Raw genomic sequence first — 19,909 nt, forward strand, 5'->3', positions numbered from 1 at the left:
TGTCCCAAGACCAGGGCCGCCCAGAGAAATTAAGGGGCCCAGGGCAAAGAGTTAAAGTGGGGCCCTTCACCCAAGTTGTAAGGTGAAGACCAAAAAAAAAAAAAAAAAAAAAAAAAAAAAAGGTCACAACCTGCTGGCAATGACAATAACTACCCAGCACCAACCATATCTCCTTATCTATAAGCTTGCTACACTGCTCCTCTGAAGAATACTATGACTGCTCTATTAGAGTATTTAGATCTGACTGCTCTATTAGAGTATATCGATCTTTTAAACAGGTATTCAGGGGGCCCTTCATGGGGCCTCCTGGGGCCCCTTTCAGGTTGGGGCCCGGGGAAAAATGCCCCAGTTGCCCCCCCCTGTGGGCGGCCCTGCCCAAGACCCACTGTACATGTAACGGAAATTTGGAAACCAGATTGGGATGAACACACTGGACCTACAGGACTAACACTTGTTCCTCAGGTATAATTATTTGTGAATGTTTGTATACATCTTCACCTTGTAGCTACTAGTTAACCCTGCATGCATGTCATGACCACATGGATATAACATTTGTCTGTCATGGTATATACCTATTAGAAATTCACTTGGGGTTTGGACCAATCATGTCTTTATTATTATGTTTATCTACTAATGTATTAGTGGTATAGACGGGTTGCCTATTTAGGGCGTGTCCCTTGTGTAACGCAAGAAAACGCGACTTTCCGTTTTACGCATGATTACAATGTTGGTCAAGAAGTCAACAAAAAACCCATTTTTTTAAATAGTTTGACAAACGTTTTTGATTCTTCAAAGGTACAAGGTGAGTTAAAATCATCCAGTCTATCATTCTAAGTAGTAGCAAAGTCTTACAAAGAATGTTTTCAGCGAGTTTTATCGCTTTCCAAAAACCCGAGATTGAGAGAAAATCATCTTCTCGCACAGCCTTCACCTTACACGCTGGATATGTTATAGCTCGAACCTTTCTCTATAACATACTTTCTGTTCTGAAGGCTGGCTAACTCTTGCTTGCTAAAGTTAACCGAAACGTTCATTTTCTCCAATAGCCGTAATACATTTTTGACTTAGCGAACTCGGAAAGTATGTGGAAAATTTACGGCAAAACGACCACGCCTTAAAAAGGCAACCCGTCTATAGTCTTTGCCTACAATTACTCAATTTCCTAGTGTGTTCTGTGTAGGGATGCGGCGATTATGCCGGCATAATTTCGGGCATAATAGGTATGTGTGGGAATCAGGAATTATGCTAGCATTTTCAGGTGATTATAAAGCTTTAACAGTAGGAAAATCTTCAGATTGCACAATTCCGTTAAAAAAAGATCGAGATACTCTAATAGAGCAGTCAGAAACTCTAATAGAACAGTCACTGAATATTATTTACTATAATAAAGCAATCACATTGAAACGAAATACTCTAATACAGCAACCAGCAAGACTATTGGAAGTTTAAACATCAATAAAAATGGTCTGGTACAGCAATAAACTGGCATTATGGTAGCATAATTTTGGGAATAATGGGCAATTCTCAAAAGCATAATAGGTGATTTTCTGAGCACTGCTCAAAAGCATAATGCTCAATTTTTGGAGCATAATAGCCTCATGCCTAGTTCTGTGTGCCCAAGTATGTATGTAAGTAGGTAGCTATGTTGTTCAGAATAAGTATATATGTAGTCAGGGTAACTGGTGTCAAAGGTCTTGTGCAATAAGTAACACATTTAGCTACTAACACTAAACTTGAGACAAGTCTTCTTGAAAATCCTTTATGCTATTAATAACTCTGTAAAGCACAGTCATCAGCAAATAAATGAAGTGGTGAGCTGATGCTCTTGGTACAGGTGTAATACCATTAAATTTTATGCATGTCAGTGACAATTGTAGTTCTAGAATCAGCAAATATATATTAATAGGTAAATGCTACATGATTGGATTGTGTGTGTGCTTTATAGTAGAGTAAATTAGCATCAAAATTTGAGGAAATTATTATGAAGCGAATAAAAGCACCATTTTTCTGAAGGTTTTTTAAAGCATTTGGACCATTTTTAGAAGGGATGCCACACCCCCATTGTTATTGGTCACTGCTTGTAGCATAAAATCTAACTACTCTAACAGAGCAGTCAAGCACTAACAGATATATTGTAAATATTTCTTTCAATAAGCTGTAGTTAATAATTCATCTGTAAAAACACAATAAGAACAGTAAAATGTCACAATAGGCTTTCTATAGTCTATAATATTCCTGGGGAAGATGACCCCAGACCCCAGAATGGCATCTGCTGTATCATTCAAACTTCACTGTGTAATGTCATTTTACTGTATCCCCACACTGCATGTTAAGAGAATAGGGATAAGGAAAGCAGCACTTTCTTTGGCTTCTCTTTACCTTGTTTATTCAGTGTACAGTAATTCTAATTTTTGACCTGTTTGCCCTTAAACTTGTCAATCTCATGGTAGGACAGCATATCGTAACAGTTTACATCTTTGGTGTACTTCCAACTAACATTTATATGTGACATAATTACATTGATGGTCTATATGTAAAAGCAGTAGTGATAACTTGTATGTAGTCAATGAAGTGAAATAATTTTTAAACTGCAAATAATGTTAAACTTTACATTCTACAGTCTTATCTGCAGCATACTCTTAACTGAGGTGGGTTATCTTCTAAAGCATACAACTTACAACACAGTATAGTAATTAACACATTAAACAGTTATACAAAATGCATTATTGAAAAAAACGCTGTGAATATACTAAGAGCTGTGATCACACCAGACTTCATACATACTGCATGTAATCTGCACTATTCACTGGTGTTTCCTGAAAACAAAAAGCAATCATACAATCACCAAAGACAGTATTACAGTTATCTTACACACCTGTTGAGTCATCTCGACTATCCAAGAAATCATCATTAATAGCACTCCTACTTTCTAGTAATGATTCATACTCCAAGGCCACCATGGAGGATTTCTTCTGTTTGATAGCCATCACTGTCTTAAGAATAGGAGAAGCCAGTCCAAACCCAATGAAGCATATCAAAGGAAAGATCACCAGTCCTATGTACACTACACCATCAAATGAGTCGGGCAAATAACTAGTGTTATGTCCAATGACAAAGACAGCTGTTAGTAAGATCACTAGGTCAAGTCCATTTAATAGTTTACTTCTATAGGGTAATACCCATCCATGGATCATAGCAATGATGATACACACTAATCTAATGATGAACAGTGTCACATAGTAACTACGAGAAGTAAACACAACAATCATTATGAAAAGTCTGCACAGTAGGTAGTAGCCAGCAAAGTGACGACACTTGTCCTTGTAACATCCTTGGAACTGGTCAAGAATTGGCTTTAACCTGGCAAAATAAATCTTACTGCTTACAAATGGCTCGAGCAACAACGCAAGTGGAAACCCAATTACTACTACCACTCCAAGCACAAGAGCTACAACACCATAGAATGCATGGCGGCCATGAAAATACCTATTGTCAGGGGAAGAGTATGTGTATGCTTCATCAATGTCATTAAAAAACAGTGGCTGTAAAAGCTTGAGAGAAGTTGACGCCACAGATGTATAAGCTAACAACAAAATCAGACAAATGGCACGAACAATGCTGCGACTAATATAGTGAGATAGTTTAACTGAGTATCGTGCAGCTATGGTAAGTGTTAAAAGAATCAATGAAACAGCTATTGGATGTACATAATGAAAAAACTGTTGGTCTATTCCACTCCAATTTTCATCATTTGTTAAACATAGAGTTCCTAGAAACTTGGGAGTCAGCCGAGCGAATCCTGACATGATTTTGATGAATAAAATTTCTGAATTAGCAAGGTTGTAGTACAACAGATCAACGATGCTGTAAAAATAAATAATTCCATAAGTATATCCTATTGGAAAAGAGAAGTTCATAAAGATCATAATCAATGCTACCGTTGCTAGCCAATACAACACAAGTAGAATTATTATCAACACCGTCATCGCTGAAAAGCATTCATCACTATCAACACACACAATAGAATCAAATGGCAACACATAACCAAGTTTGCAATTACCACAAGCAATTCCAGTCCTGTGCTCCCTGCACTGACCATCACTACTTTTAGGCATGTTACAGAAACTGATGCAATCATCACAAGATGTAAAGTCACAATATTGGTTGGGACAAAATGTTGTAGTGGCTTGTCTATTTACAGTACCAAACCAGAAACCTTGTTTGATTGAAGCAGTAGCTTCATCAGAACACTTCACTACTTTGATTTGGTTATAGCACTTGCATATTGTTTTCTTATCATCATACTCAAAGCCAGGCTTACATGGTGACAAAGTTACTGTCAATTTTACACGAGCCATAACTCTGTTAGAAGCTAATGCATCATTTCCAACAGTAACAATCTGCAGAGTGACACTTGTTTGGTTGTGTTTATTGTCTTTAACCCTCTTTCCTTTAATGTGAAAGCCCCTAAGCATATTTTGTTGAACTAGTACAACATCACTACCACCAATACTGTAATCATCACAGTTGTCTACACAACTAATCAAAAATCTTGATACCTCACTAATTGTTTCATTGTAGTAGCCAGTTGCATTTGTGGGGACAATAATTTCCTCTCCGAGCATAAAATCTTTTTTACTTATAGTACAGCTCTTGTTATGGCATACTGCAGGTTCAAACAAGTTGAGGTAAAATACGGTGGTTCCAATTTCTTTTCTAAAATCATTACTGGGAAGATAAGTGAAGTTTTCAACATATTTAAACAAACTTGTTACCTGACAATCCTTATCACAGTTTACATCTGTTTCAAAATACCAACTGTTACCTGTGATCCCTGCATAGTTATTGTTAAACGTTACATTGGAATTAAAAAGATTCTGAATGAATGCAAAAGGTCTGGGGTCATAGCACGTAGCAGTGACCCCAGCATACACAGCTCCGCCATAAGTGTTGACACTGTTGTTAGTAAAATTAATGCTAGCATTTAACCAGTTTGTGTACGACCCATCAGAAAATATGGCTGCACCACTCACACCTTGATTATTTCTAAACTCAATTTCTCCACTGAGATTAAAGTTAGAGTCTAGAGCATACAGTGCACTTCCCTGATTGTCAATGAACGATGATGATACTATGTTAACAGTAGTTTGGGTAGCCAGTGCCAGTGCATGAACTGAGGATTTTCTGAATGCACAATTTTGTATTGTAATATTTGAGGATTCACGAAAGAACACTCCCGCAGGCATTAGGTGTTCTGGTATAGATTTACCACACCCAACCCAATGGATATTCTGGATCACTACATTACTACAATTAACACAAGATATACTGGACCTATTAACACATGTTACTATACTGAATGGAATGGATCCTCTAATAATGAGATTGTGAGTACTGTTGATGAGAACATTATCACTAGATGATTGGAGGATGTTCAGTACTATCTCCTCATTAATAATATTGATCACTATGTGTGAACTGTAGTTGAGATATTGTAAAGCAAGTGACAATGATGGACAGTTATAGGTACAATCATGTTCATCGCATACTGTCTTATCATGAGAGCTGTTATCAACAGTTATTGACTTGTTAGAACAATTCAGGTCTCCATCCATACATTGTACAGTACATACAATGCAGCAGAAAATCCAACAGGTGATACCAATTTGGTGTATCATACTACCAAATAAAAAAAAGAGTTATTAAGTTTATTGTGTATGCCTCGTTGCACTCAATATTGAAGCACACACAAACACCACACACACACATGTGTGTGTACGCACGCACGTACGCATGCACACACACACACACTACACTACGTACATTCATATAAACATACATAGACAGACATCCCACTGGTGGTAATGTATAAGTTTAGTAACTAGTGTGTACTAAATCAAAAAAGTCTAATGAAGACTAGAGGTGTGCGATTATCTGAATATATCCGATTATCGAGATATCGTAAGACTTATCGAGATAAGGATGACAGGTTTATTTATCTAGATAAACAGTAAACTTCTGTAAATTACTTGTATACCAAAGAACATCTGATAGTGTAGACACCTCCTATGGGGCTCCAACTCTCCTACCACTTGGAAACATTGTTAAAACTAACATTTTCCACTTTTTTGTACTCTTCAAATGCAATTTGCTCACTTCACTGGTTAAAATATTGACAGTTAACTACAACAAATAATTGTTTCAATAATCGAGATAAGTTTAAAAGAAATATCGAGATATGTCTAAATTTGTCATCGCACACCTCTAATGAAGACACGGCTGCATTTAATGGGGACCTGGGGAAGTGAACGCTGACTGTCCATCTCTCACTTTACAGGTGAAATTCTCAGGTTTCTAAAATAACAGTGGCGTGATATTGAGGAAATCATAATGCAGGGGCGTAGGAATAGAAGAGGCCACAGGTATCAGGCCCCCTTACTTTACAAGTAGTATTCTTCCTTTGCAACAACAATAAGTTAATCCAGTAGTACAGCAGGAAGTTATAGTACAGGTGTCAGTTAGCACAACAAGTAGTGATTACTACAAATTGACCTACTTACATATCAACTGGCTGTTGCAAGTCACGATTTTAGTCCCTTCAACACCAGGTGTTGTGTTTATAGTAGGGACATCGAAGGTGTGGGGGCGATCTGTGATATAATATAACCCAAAAACCTGCCATGATTTTTCTTCACAATGACATGACAGTATTGGTTGGGTAAAACCAAGCCCAAAAGTGTCTTCAGATCAACTCGAAATGTTTCCATCAAGTTGCTACAGAACTATAAAAAAAAATTATACGACAGAATTTTCTACTGCCTGCCTGCCTGCCTGATGCCTTCAGACAAGTGTAGCGAAAACCTAGATACAGCTACAGCCATAATTCTTTCGCAGAAACGTTTCTAGTTCGCTTAAGAAAAAACCTTTGGTATATTGATAAACATACAATGCTTGCACTATTGTCTTACCTTTTATACTTCTTTACCATGGCCATCAGTCAAGGTTCTACCGCTGAGTGTTAATAGACTACAGTATAGCTTCTATCTACCAGTGTATATTGCATCAAACTATTCGAATACACGTGGTCGCCAGTTGCATCAAACTATCATGAGGTCACCGGTTGTACCAAATTATTTGAACACACGCGTACATGACTTGCTGTTACGTTGATATCAATCAGTGAGAGCAACTCGCGACAAACTATATATTATAGTTAAAGTACCGCCGTGCGTGTGTATGGAAAATACAGCATGGGGGGGCATGTCAGGAGGCTAATACAGCATGAGGAGAAGCTGAGTGCTGTATTTGCCTTGAGACATCCCCCCGAGTTCTGTAATTTTTATACACACAAGCATAGGTGGTGCTTTAACTGTTATATTGTATTTCCTGGTCGTCTGGCTCGGAGTGACTTTTTCTAGTACTCAAACCGCTGCAATTTTCGGTGATCAGGATATCAGTAAGTGTTTAATTGATCTATTTCTAGCCATAGAACGAACTAATACGATTAGTTCGGCTAGTTTTAGCAATTTACAGTGTCACGCACATGATCAATCGTGCTGTCTTAGTGGAGCCGTGTTTAAAAAATTTCGTGATCAGACGATCATTAGTGTTTATACAATCTATTCCTAGCCATAGAACGAACTCGTAGGATTAGTTTGGCTGGTTTTAGCGATTTAGTGTTGTTTACCTTAAACAAATTCTCCGCATAACTGTACTGTATTTGTCAAAGTGTGCTGTATTTGCCCAATTAGCTGCATAACCGTACTGTATATCTCATACAGTACACTTATGCAGTTGATTAGTACTGTATGGACAATACGATACGCAGCATCGATTTGATCCTCCCACATAAAGTACAATATAGCAATGTGTAAGTCAATAAATGTAGCTGGATCTACGAAAAGCGCTCTTATCACCCAAGACAGGAAGTTTGATTTTTTTACACAAACACAAAGCTTAATGAATGCACTATCAAGTTTCACTGTCACAGTTGACCAGAGTAAAGTGGCCTGCTTTTGCTGGCTGCTTTTTAAAAGTACAGTGGTGAACTGTATGAGTAGTCAGGGGGCTTGATGGAGCCCTGGCCAACCAGGAGATGGCTGTGTGTGGCTGTACAGCTCCGTGATGTTGGACAATGACCTGTGCTGTTAATTTCCATTCATTTTAGCCAGTTCTGAGCCCTTAATGGCCCATAACTTGGCCTAATTCATCCCAACATGATCCTTTTCAATTTTTGAACACCATCTTGCCCACCTTCCACCCTTTTTGCAGCTCGCCTGATACTGTCAACTTCAGTTTAAAAACTATCTAAAATGGTGGGAAACTTAGCTGTTGACAACTTCTTCAGTGGATGATCAGGAAGGTAAGAAATTGTTGTAAAACGTGTGAAATTTTGGTATGCGTAGCTACCACCATTGGCCAGCTACAACACTCTGAATATTTAAAACCAATGTTTCTCGATACTTTAAATGGGCGATAAGACCGGTTTTCCCAGAGACAGTCACAAACATAGTTTATTTAGCAACAATGTTAAACTGAGTTGGATCATCCAGGTCCCGCTTTACAGATCATTCGGGTATGACCTCACGTGCTAAATTAAATGTGGACGTGTTACTACACGTTATAGTGTAACCCCAGGGGGGGTAGGTCATGACGCGTATCATACGTAAAAATAATTGCGGCGCCCCACTGAGTCATTGGACCACTAATCTAATAGTCTGGTGTGTTGAGAGCTGAACTAATCCTGTGGTGAGATCTGAATCTTCATTGCGTTATTAATCATATAATCTACCTAGCCCCATCTAACCCATTCGAATAAGGAAGATAATAAGAATTGTGCGATAATTGGAACTCTTCTATAGCTACTCCGTGTACGAGAAGAACCACGGAGAACAGGGCCAAATATGACCGAAGGAAACGCTGGGAGGATTTCCGACGAAGACATGCTGCCGTCTATGTTAAACTATATCCAGATTGGTACCCCGAACTCTAAGGGTGATAGGGTTTTAAGGATCAGAGGTCGAACTCATCCTAGAGTGTTGTTTCCAGCAGAAGTCCCTAGAGTACAGAATAAAGGATGCCCAATAAAGTGGTCTGAATCAGAGAAGTGTGCCCTTGTAAGATTTGTATGGCAAGAAAGTGGTGGAAAGGTGATGCACAAGCACATGGAATATTGGAATCGAGCAGCTGCTTTTGTTCAGCAAGAATCAAAAACTATTCATCATCGCACTGGTAAGTATTACAATGACTGATAAAACTGTTGCTTTTTAAATGATTTTCATTGATAGGATCATCGTGCAGAACAATGGTTTGCCTTATGCCAGCAGATCTCTTTACTCCTGTGCATAGCTCGTCTGAACAGCCACCATCATTACTTGTACAGCCTACAGTAAGTGTGTCGTGTAGTGTTAACCAGTCACGAGTGACATTTACGCCAACTGATTGTCCACCACCTATATTGCCATTGATATCCCAGTCACCTAGTCAACCTCAGCTGACTTGTATAATGACAACACCTCATCGCCCACTAACCTGTTTTACAACAACACCTCATCATCCACCAACCTGTGTAAGGACAACAGCACATCATCCACCAACCTGTGTAACGGCAACACCTTATCGTCCACCAACCTGTGTAATGGCAACACCTTATCGTCCACCAACCTGTGTAACGGCAACACCTTATCGTCCACCAACCTGTGTAACGGCAACACCTTATCGTCCACCAACCTGTGTAACGGCAACACCTTATCATCCACCAACCTGTGTAGTGACAACACCTCATTGTCCACCAACCTGTGTAGTGACAACACCTCATCGTCCACTATCCTGTGTAGTGACAACACCTCATCGTCCACTATCCTGTGTAGTGACAACAGCACATCGTCCACCAATCTGTGTGACGACAATGCCACATCATTTATCAGTTACATTGCCACAGGTTATACCGTCATCGATAACTGCACTATTCGGTCAATCTCAGGTACCATGTTTATTGCCTACTCATTCTCAACTAGTTTCGACATACTTACCAATCACACTGCCACCATTGGGTTACCAAACCTCAGTCTCAGTAATGGATGTTTCACATCAACCATCACCAGTATCTACATCTAATGTCCAACACTTGTGGAACGAGACACTTCCACTGGAGCAAAAGTTTACAGTTCTTTCACAGTTGTTTTGCAAGGCTATGCAAGAAAAACACAACATTAAGGTACCTTCAGATTTCCTTGAGTTAGCAGCTGCTGGAATGGTGCATCTTCTAGACTGCAATCGAGCTAATGTAATATATTTATTAGCACGGGCGCTTGGATCTATGAGAGCTGATGAATCAGACTCTCTTCTACCAGCCAAGCGTATGCCAATGGGTTTGATTGAACACACTATCAACTTCTTTAATGCTGAACATGTCAATGAAGTGAGTTAATTCACTGCTGTTATTTGTGATCACATTGTTGTCTATGTATACTCAGCTAAAGTGCCCACCAGACTATCGGCTATGGCTGGAAACAATGTATAATTTGTTTGGGACAAAATGGTGTCGCATATTTAGTGGTCCTATGTGGAGTTATGTGTCTATAGCACAGTCAGAAGCACAGTCAAATGAGAGTGCAATAACAAAGGAACCAAGCAAGGTATATATACTTATTTCACGCGTAATTATTAAATTGCTTATTCAACTCTTTAAGGCGTTAGTGAACATCCCTGCTATCTCGGAACGCACACTCCGGCGGAGTGTTGAATATGGTGACTTTACAATAGGGACAAACATTCAGGTGTGCTTATAGACAGTTGATACATGTCCTACATTTTATATTACAGACAATGGTGCTTGAGAAAGTAGCTAAGATAAATCCAGGTGTACACTGGTGGTTGAAAGGGGACGGAACTGACATTGTTAAGGGTCTATGGCAGTCGACTTCTGGTGAATGGTCAGGAGACGTTGACTTGAATGATGGGAAGTTGCAACAAGAGTACAATAGATATAAGCTAAGAATGGAGGCAATTGACAGTGTTGGCCTACATAAGTCACTGGTAGAAACAAAGTCTGACCTTAGTCATGAATTGGATGTCATAAAAAATGAGCTGAAGTTTGTTTCCCAAGGTATGTATCTGTACTATTGTATAGCTGGATATTTACACCGGAGTATTGTTTTAGCGAAGCTTGCTAATGCACCTTGAGTGGTTATTTTTACAGATTTTTTTCCACTGGTCTTGTTGCTACACATTCCTGGCCGTTTGTTTAACCTACATATTTTGCAAAATTTGTTGTCAATGTTGCAAAGAATGTGACATTTAAATACCCTTGAACATATCCAGCTATACAGTGTTTTATTTCCTAAATTAAAATCAGCACATTTACAGAATTACAAACAGCGAACACTGCATATGAAGAAAAACTAAAGGATGGTAGCAGAACAGATCAAACTATGTTTAATCTTTCTTGGGATGTAGAAGAACTGAAGTGGATATTTAGTGAAGGACGTGGAATTTGTGGAGACATTCATGCTTGCATCGAACATTGTACTGCTGACTTATTTCAGCTGCATAATGTTCCAAACAAATTAACCTCTATTCGGTCAAGGTTGCTGCAGTTTGTCAAGAGAGTAGAGCACTTTAAAAGAGTACCAGCCAGTCACGTATTTGTATTAATGATCAGTGCAGAACAGTGTAACAGGAAGCCATATGCTGTACCTGTGCAGTGTGTTCCTTATGCTGGCCTTAAGGAGAAGGATATACGTAATCTAGTGTCAGCATTATGTAGACAAATGACACAATATGGGATGAAAGGTTCTGGTATGTTTAATGGTTGCTATGTCACAATTTTCATTATTTTCTCTAGGGTTTGTTAGTGACGGAGAATTCAATTACCTGCGCACAAAGGGGTACACGCGTCCCCTTTCTGTGCTTCAGATTCGTTGTGATGTCTGCAATAAATACAGCAAGTTGTCTCGTAAAAGGTTACTAGCAATGCTGACTCCTAGAAGTTAGTATGAAACTTTTGTAAGTTTGCAGCAATTATAATTTTTACATAGGACTTGCCAATGGTACAATAACAACTGAACACGATGATGTGGTTGTTCCTAGTGATACCCTAAATGAGATGTGGGAATGGAGGATGAACCAACATGTTACAATGGAAGTTGTTGTTGACCGTTTACGTGGGAGTACTGTGCCGAATGGCTATACATATTGCAATTGGAAGCAAGGTGAATAGTGCATACCAAATATAGGTGTGCAGTGACAGTAAAATGTGGCAGGTAAAACTGAATCTTTTGAGGACAAGCTCAAATCAGTATTGGCACAGTTTGAGTTTTCAAAAACTGTGAGGGAATACAATTCAAAAGAAATACCATTTCAAACTTATATGTATGTCCCTGAAACACACCCGGACACTAATCGAGTTTTTTATGAGCGAGAAGATGATGCCCATCTTCTCAAGGTAAACAAAAATACATGTCATAACTTGATACATAGCCCATAGAGAATTGCCAACCATACCCGGAGCGGTGGTCCCAACCAGTTGAAGCTGGAAAGATACGTAGAAGCTCTGCAAGATCCAGCATCCAATCTGACCTATCCAGCATTGACCAGTTCACGAAAACAGTCAGTCGTGGACGCTGAACGTCTATTTAATCCTGACCTAGAGAGATTTATGGTTGGCAAAGGATACCAGTTCGAGGCTAACTACATAAAGACCCTAAGGTATTGGAGAAGAGCAAATGATGAACGTGGTCTTAAAGAAAGGGAGCGATCCAAGTACAACTACCAGTTGTATAACATGATACTCAATGAGCTCATGCCGTGGCACCAGGAAGAGTACGATTTCAGTTTATTGGAGGTCAACAGGTAAATGTACAGAATAAAATGTAGGTATTTGACAGTAATCATTTACAGAAACATAAACAATATATTGGGTTTTTCTAAGGAAACACTTGTAGCTATGATCACCAATATTGAAGGACGGGAATGGCACAGAAGAGAGGTGATGTGTGGTAACAGAAATAAAGAACATCCCAGAGCCTCTACCACGGACGATGTTGAGTGCTTTTTCTCAATGATGAGGGACAACATTGGGCAGAATTTTACATCAAAACAAGTAAAATTCAACCTTCGTAAAGTGTACGGGGAATTTACAAAACGCCTGGACCCTGATCTACCATTTTATTACTACACTTCTGCTCATTCTAGGTACTATATTACAATTAAGATATCTAGACCCAAATATTGTTTTATTGTTACACTTAGGTACTACGAAGGGAATTTGCCATGTTTTGATACCACAGCTTCAAAACCGCCAGCGAAAAAGAGAGTTCCAAGGAGAGAGCAGCCAAGTGCCTTTGCACCTCGTCGTGCTACTATGCCTGTAAGAGGGAGTTTAGCAGTCAGGCCAAAATTTCATAATTTGCCATTAGAACTACCTCCACCACCTGGTGGACCAGTTCATTTATTGGACCATTCTTATGTTTAATATCATGTTTGTTAATCATGAAAACTTATCTGGTGCTTGCACAATTGACAACTACAACTGGCCACTGTCCATAAATTGTAATGTTGATACCGGCATAATAGCCAGGTCCAGATCTAGGCCAGGTTATTAAGTATTTGATCCAGGAAAATTCAACTGCTGCGATCCTTCTTTGGTCACGTGCAGAATGCACACTTTCTAATGCTTCCTTGACTATGTAGCCGATCCTATTCCAAGCTCCATCAACAAAACACTTAAAAGCAATGGCTTTACTGTCATAAGGGTTATCTGGTTCAGGAATTATGTTGACTGGAACATGTTCACTTTTGTTAAGCAATCTGCTAGCTCTACACAAAGTGTCTTGGGCATCCACATGATGTGTAGTTCCAATACACTTGAAGTTACTGTGTGTGTTCTTGAGTCATCACCGTCATTGGACCCATCATCCTCTTTGTTATCCTCATCTTCGTCACAGCAGCTTTCAATATCCGGGTTGATAGCAGTAATACCCTCTGATGATGTCTCTGAAACATGGTCAATATCATCTTGCCATTCCCACTTCCACACAACCATCACGCCTTGAGCAGGAAGATTCAAGCCAGATGTATCAACACTAACTTGGAATTCTCTTTCCTATAAAATTTTATTAATATTGTATTCATGTTAATAGCCATACTTACCTCGATTATAGTGAAATCCTTTATGACCATCAAGCTAGGGTATGCCCTGCAGAGGGAATCATCATTTCTTATAAACAAATCCATGTGTTTTTCTTCCCCGTTTATTTTGCTGTAACCACTGATTGGAATTTGCCTTAATTCCACCGCAAGCACATCAAAACTCGGTATGACATACATAAACGGATCTCCAATTGAATTCACTCAAACTTCATCATCTTCATCGTTAGAACCGTCGCCAGGTCGAAACTCCTTGGGCACGAAATGCACAGCAAGGTCTTCGCTGTCCGCCATTTTTATCTCGCGTTTATCATGCGGCCAAAAGCACATCAGCACGCATCATAACGCATCATGACCTACCCCCCCCTGGTGTAACCCTGCTTCTTTCGTGAGCCACGCCCACTTATGCAAATTACTGTCTGTAGACATATGGTAGTCACACCCATTCATCAGTCTGCAGGTATGCACAAATCCATGTCCATTATTGTCTGCAGGCTTATGTAGAGCCACGTCCACTGATCAGTTGTTATTTTATGAGTCATAATGTGGTATAATAGTGCTGTGATTAACTTTTAAAATATTGTGACTGGTTTTGTGAAAAGCAGGCTATTTAGTGGTCATGAGCTTGCAAGACAACTTCACACACACACAAGTATAAGAAAAATTAGGAGTTTTAAATTAGAGTAGGGACAATGTACAGTGCTACAATAAAAAGTACTGAAACAAGCTGGATCGGAGTAGTACGTAATGTCCAAATACTGTAAAACAATAAGAAGTGAATATCCAAGAAGACTTGTGCTGTCACTCTGCGAGTGCCAATGGTGAATCCTCAACAGAGCAGCAGGATGCTGCTGAGGCAGAATCTCCTGAGTATGAAAGTGAAACTGAAAGTGAGGCTGACGAACTCATAAATTCTCATGAAACTACTTTCACATCACCTACCCAAGCGTCTAGCTACTGCTATTAGCCAATGCGAGTGCCAGTGTTGAGGGAACTACCCATTTCAGAAGTGCATCTTGAATGAAATTTTCATTCAATAAGTGTTTAAAATTCAAGCTCTGAGCATCTGGGTTGGGGGGGGGGGGGGGGAGCATCAGACCCCCTAATACAGGAATACTTCGTATGCCTGTAGTATGGGGAGCATACTATTTTAAGCCCTCAAAACTGTAACGCCAGTATCACTTGTGTGGCCCCTTGTGATTTATCACCTTGCTACGCCCTTGTGATGTAACTACTCAATATATTCACAACCATTTTTGTGACCTTTCCATACATCATTATACTGATGCATTATTGTTTTTTTAAATCAAGCACATTACACATTGTTACACAACCCGTTACAGGCTTGCTATGGATAGTCTCCTGAGAAATTGTTTGTCTGCATGTATCTGATCACACATGAGGAGGGCACACTTGGTAGAGAACTACATATATACCAAAACAGCCAAGCTGTGAAAAAGGGTGTGGCCCTCCAAAAAGGACAGGGTGAAAAAAAAGATACTAATATGAATCAATTTTATGCTTCATTTTGTAATTGCAAGCCCCAAAGCCGGCTTCTGTTTTACTTGTCTTTTATTTCCTTTACTATGGAATCGTTGAAGACTGCTAGCTATTTGTGTGAATCCTATGTAATTATGAAACTAAATAGTCAAGACACATGTTAGTGTGTTGTGCGTCCAAGAAAGCCAGCGTGCCACACCATGAGTATATTTACAGAAGAAACAAAATGCAATTTTCATGCATACATAGGTCTGTGGTTCCTTCTCAAATTGGAATCATCTTTATACTGTAAATGTCCTCCACCTTCAGCACCACACATAATAAATTTGAGCAAGATTGCCTAACGAAATTGTGAAATATGAGCCTTCAAAATTTGGCTTAATTTCTTTTTTTTCCCTTTCTTTTTCGCTTAGATTATTCTTTTTGCACACTTTACAAAAACCACTATAAAATGCAAATGCATACCTCGATTTTCTTGAGCTTTGGTACACTTTTAAAATGTATTGAGGTACAAAATATTGAGGTACAATAATGTACCAAGATTGGTGCAAATTTGATTAATGGTTATAGAACTATGGACGATTATTTGCAGCAAAAAAGCCAAATTATCATGCCTATAGGATAAACAACTTATGGAAATAACTTAAGAATCAGTATGAGCATAGGATAACCATCATAGCTCAAACCTTTTGTGGTTTAAAAGAAATCACATTGACAGCTATAGAGTTACAAGGCAAAAACCAAGTAACTGGTTGAAATACTTTAATAGAACAATCACCACGGGGTAAAAAAAAGTGCACGAAAATTACCAAAAAAACTTATCAGTGTTTGAACCAGAGACCTCCATACTGAACACCCAAACCCTTAACCACTGAACCGCTGCTATCTTGCTATCATGGCTGATCACCTCACTTAATTTCTACTTTATAAATGAAAATTTTAACTAAAATCTACTCAATAGTAAAAGTTCATAATTTCATAGATCTACCAATGGAAAATTTAGAACATTATCAGCGTGTTCTATTAGAGTAATCAAATATACAATACTATTGCAACTTCTCTATAGCATTCTATCAAATCAAAGCCGATATTATAGCCATTTTGGTACAGATTGGTAGGGTAGTATACTACTATTAGAGAGAGAAACCATCATATTGGTGATGAAAACAGCATTACATAAGGTGAGTGAGGTGAGACCTACTTGTGCCTATTGTCATCATTATTATAATCATCATAATAAGTAATAAAGCTTGTGACAACAGGTTGTAAACTGTATTATAGCATAGAAGGTACAGGATTTGCTTTGTAAAAATGCAACTTATCACATTTTGCATGAAACATCAAGATACCCTAATAGAACAGTCACTGCGAAATCTTATTAGACAAATAGTATATATCATGTATACCTAACTTGGAAGCAATTTACTTTGTTACAAAATACCACTGCAAACAAATACAGGCACTACATGTATATTACAACCATGAACAAGCAAGCACAAAATTTTATCAGTGTAAAAATTGGGTTTGGTAGGCATTTTTAGAGCACTAGTTTGTTGTATATAATCTTCATTCATTGCATCTGTAGATAAGAACAGTGAATTGGGTAATAACAAACCTCAAAGCCAGTTTACAGTTGGCTTTGGGTATAAAGAACAAGAAGAGCAAAAACAATGGATTTGTACAGTGCCTATATGGGAAAAAATTACAGGCGCTTGTTAATCGATCATAAGTCTTGAGTGCAACGGGCTATAGAGTTGGGACTTAAGTTACTCTACTCACCATGAACTGGGGCATTCATCAAGGTATAGATTTTGGCCTAAATACACTCATGCTACGTATTAAGCAAGAAGGTTGTTCCAACTTCGAAACGGCGACAATAAAGCTACTTTTTACTGCAGCATAAACAAACACACATAACTCATGTTTGCTTTATATTAAAAATATGAAACAATGATATTCTTACTCTCCATGAAGAGGGGAATCCATTGGTATATTAGATATTTTAATTCGAGTCTTCCTTCACCATTTACTGAAGTGACACATAAAATTATATATGTAGCATGTATTTTTACGTATTTATCTCAAAGCAGAATTATGCAAATAAGTTGGTTTCGTTCATTGTGTACCTGGTGTTTACATTTGCCATACAAGGCTATGTCCTCTCTTTTTCATTGGTTGCTGTACAAAATGTTGTATATCACCCAATGAACATTTCATCAAGGACTCTGATAAACTAAACCAATGGCGGATCCAGGATGGGGCATTTGGGGCAAACGCCCCCCCTCACTCTGTGCCATAGCGCCCCCCCTCACTCTGTGCCATAGCTACTTCTTTTGATAGAAAATACAATATGCCTTGAATGTCAGACCAAAATCAATTTATATAACTCATGAAAACTGCATATTACTACCATTTATTGCAAACTCACTTGAAAGCAAAGTTAAAACAGCTGTCAAACTGTTACCTAGCACCTTCGTATGTAATAAGCACCTCTAAAAATAATTATCGTGTTGCTGTTGTCAAGACTTTCATAGCCTTTTAAACACTTCACAACCATCATCAAAGGCCATAATGACAAAATTCAACCTACTAAGGAGTGATCATTGCTACTTACAAAATACAACAACTAACACGAGAATCTGCTCTCCCCAATCACCTACAATATACCGTACGCAAGGAAATTTTGACGTCAAAAAAATTTGACGAATTTGATGAATCGGTTTAATTCGTCAAATTTAAATTCGTCAAATGTTTATAAGCGCCCTTAAAAGTCCAGGTTTTGCCTAAAATTTCTTCATTTTCGTCAACATTTTATTCGTCAAATCTACTGAAGTCTGAATTCGTCAATTTTTTTGACGTCAAAATTTCCTTGCGTACGGTAGCCTTTGTGTGCCCCTTCCTTTTGCCAGCTCCTGCTGTAAACCCCATCCGAAATTCCATGCTAGCCAATTAATGTATATCAATGATGTCCAGGCCACCTAAACTTAATTATTAGTTTCTCATCCTCCTGTACTCAAAACAGCAGTGTGGGAGGGTGGATTTTTATTTTAACTTTTACTAACTAAATAGCTGAATTAGCTAGCTAAAATGACTCAGAATGCAGTTTTCTTAGACTGCTCTAGCAAGGTACCAACTTTAGAAGGTGCTGGATAGCTGCACTCAGCTACCAGTGGTGTAACAAAATCCTTAATGAGATAAGAAAAACGGCCATGTGGGTGGGGACAAGAAACTATTAAGTTTATGTGGTCTAACTACTCATACGTCAAATACAAATTTTGGCAATGGTGTTTGTATATTACAGGGTTATGACTTTACATATCAAATGGCTACGCATGCTGACTAACTGAATTCTTAGAACTGATATGGGATGTGTGATTCCAGGCACTAGATTTAGCAAAGGGGTGGCATCAGACCAAGAAAGAAATATCAACTATGTGGTCAGCAAGCATTCAAATCCATTAGGCAGTGATGCTGATATTAACCACAGGAAAAAATTTACAATTCCCATTGTGGGAATTATAGTAGGAATGCGGGGAAATGGAATAATTTCCCATATGGGAAAATCATATTCCAAAGATGGGATGCCAGCTTTGGGACCTATATATACAGACATACATTAAGTACAGGTAAATAAAGATAAATACAAGTAAATATGACCTCCAAAGGTGGCATCCTTTTAAGGTAATCACACATAGATGATGGGAATACAATATGGGAAATTGTTCCATTTCCCCATATTCCTGTTACAATTCCCACAATGAGAATCTCAAATTTTTCCTGTGATTATTATCATGATAACAGACAACGGAATGGGTTGAACAGCATTAACGACTTCTAAAGGCTGTTCTGGTTTTACCCACGCAGAAGAATTAAGGGCCACGCCCTATAAGCGTGTGAAAGGTCAGGCTTGATCCATGCGTAGGTCACGGGTTCTCAACACTCAACAGGAATATAACTGTTCTCACTATCCATGTCACACAACCATATAATTATACAGTTATTAATAACAGCTAGGTCCTCAAATTATTCTCTTCCTACCAATCTTGCACACACAATTGCAATTTGTTAGACAGTGTAAATACGTAACTGCGTACTTTATGACAGATAAAAGAGCATACAACTTCACTGCAATACTCACTCGTTTCGTCTTATCTGGTGATATCACTACATATAAGGCTGAAGTACTGAACGCTGAACACGACTCAAACATTGACTAGCAGAGTCCTCAGAAGTCCGGGCCCGCGCTAATAAGCATATACGT

General features: G+C 38.6%; 3 protein-coding genes across 3 annotated transcripts; 2 read left to right on the forward strand and 1 right to left on the reverse strand.

Annotated features, from left to right (window-relative positions):
• Nucleotides 1-2,641: 2,641 nt before the first annotated feature.
• On the reverse strand, nucleotides 2,642-19,868 carry LOC136261806 (uncharacterized). Its single transcript, XM_066055870.1, has 3 exons — nucleotides 19,787-19,868; nucleotides 2,876-5,679; nucleotides 2,642-2,816 (listed from the first exon to the last, which is right to left on the reverse strand). Exons 2-3 carry the CDS (start codon nucleotides 5,676-5,678, stop codon nucleotides 2,800-2,802), a joined length of 2,820 nt encoding a protein of 939 aa, XP_065911942.1. The 5' UTR covers nucleotide 5,679; nucleotides 19,787-19,868; the 3' UTR covers nucleotides 2,642-2,799.
• Nucleotides 8,774-13,518, forward strand: LOC136261728 (uncharacterized). Its single transcript, XM_066055774.1, has 11 exons — nucleotides 8,774-9,231; nucleotides 9,288-10,420; nucleotides 10,476-10,637; nucleotides 10,692-10,778; nucleotides 10,825-11,107; nucleotides 11,368-11,799; nucleotides 11,846-11,989; nucleotides 12,039-12,596; nucleotides 12,651-12,852; nucleotides 12,901-13,194; nucleotides 13,252-13,518. Exons 1-8 carry the CDS (start codon nucleotides 8,904-8,906, stop codon nucleotides 12,218-12,220), a joined length of 2,751 nt encoding a protein of 916 aa, XP_065911846.1. The 5' UTR covers nucleotides 8,774-8,903; the 3' UTR covers nucleotides 12,221-12,596; nucleotides 12,651-12,852; nucleotides 12,901-13,194; nucleotides 13,252-13,518.
• LOC136261729 (uncharacterized) lies at nucleotides 12,269-12,856 on the forward strand (the record flags this gene model as incomplete). Its single annotated transcript, XM_066055775.1, has 2 exons — nucleotides 12,269-12,445; nucleotides 12,488-12,856. Coding segments are annotated over 2 exons (546 nt in total), but the record flags the coding sequence as incomplete, so codon positions are not given.
• Nucleotides 19,869-19,909: the final 41 nt, after the last annotated feature.

Source organism: Dysidea avara, chromosome 7 (assembly GCF_963678975.1).
Source record: "Dysidea avara chromosome 7, odDysAvar1.4, whole genome shotgun sequence".
NCBI lineage: Eukaryota > Metazoa > Porifera > Demospongiae > Dictyoceratida > Dysideidae > Dysidea > Dysidea avara.

Excerpts from the sequence above, each read along its gene's own strand:
- LOC136261806 (XM_066055870.1), bottom strand. The coding sequence starts at position 5,678 with ATGATACACCAAATTGGTATCACCTGTTGGATTTTCTGCTGCATTGTA.
- LOC136261728 (XM_066055774.1), top strand. The coding sequence starts at position 8,904 with ATGACCGAAGGAAACGCTGGGAGGATTTCCGACGAAGACATGCTGCCG. Across the intron at positions 10,779-10,824 it reads CAATAGGGACAAACATTCAG|ACAATGGTGCTTGAGAAAGT; the intron begins GTGTGCTTATAG and ends TTTATATTACAG. Across the intron at positions 11,800-11,845 it reads ATATGGGATGAAAGGTTCTG|GGTTTGTTAGTGACGGAGAA; the intron begins GTATGTTTAATG and ends TATTTTCTCTAG.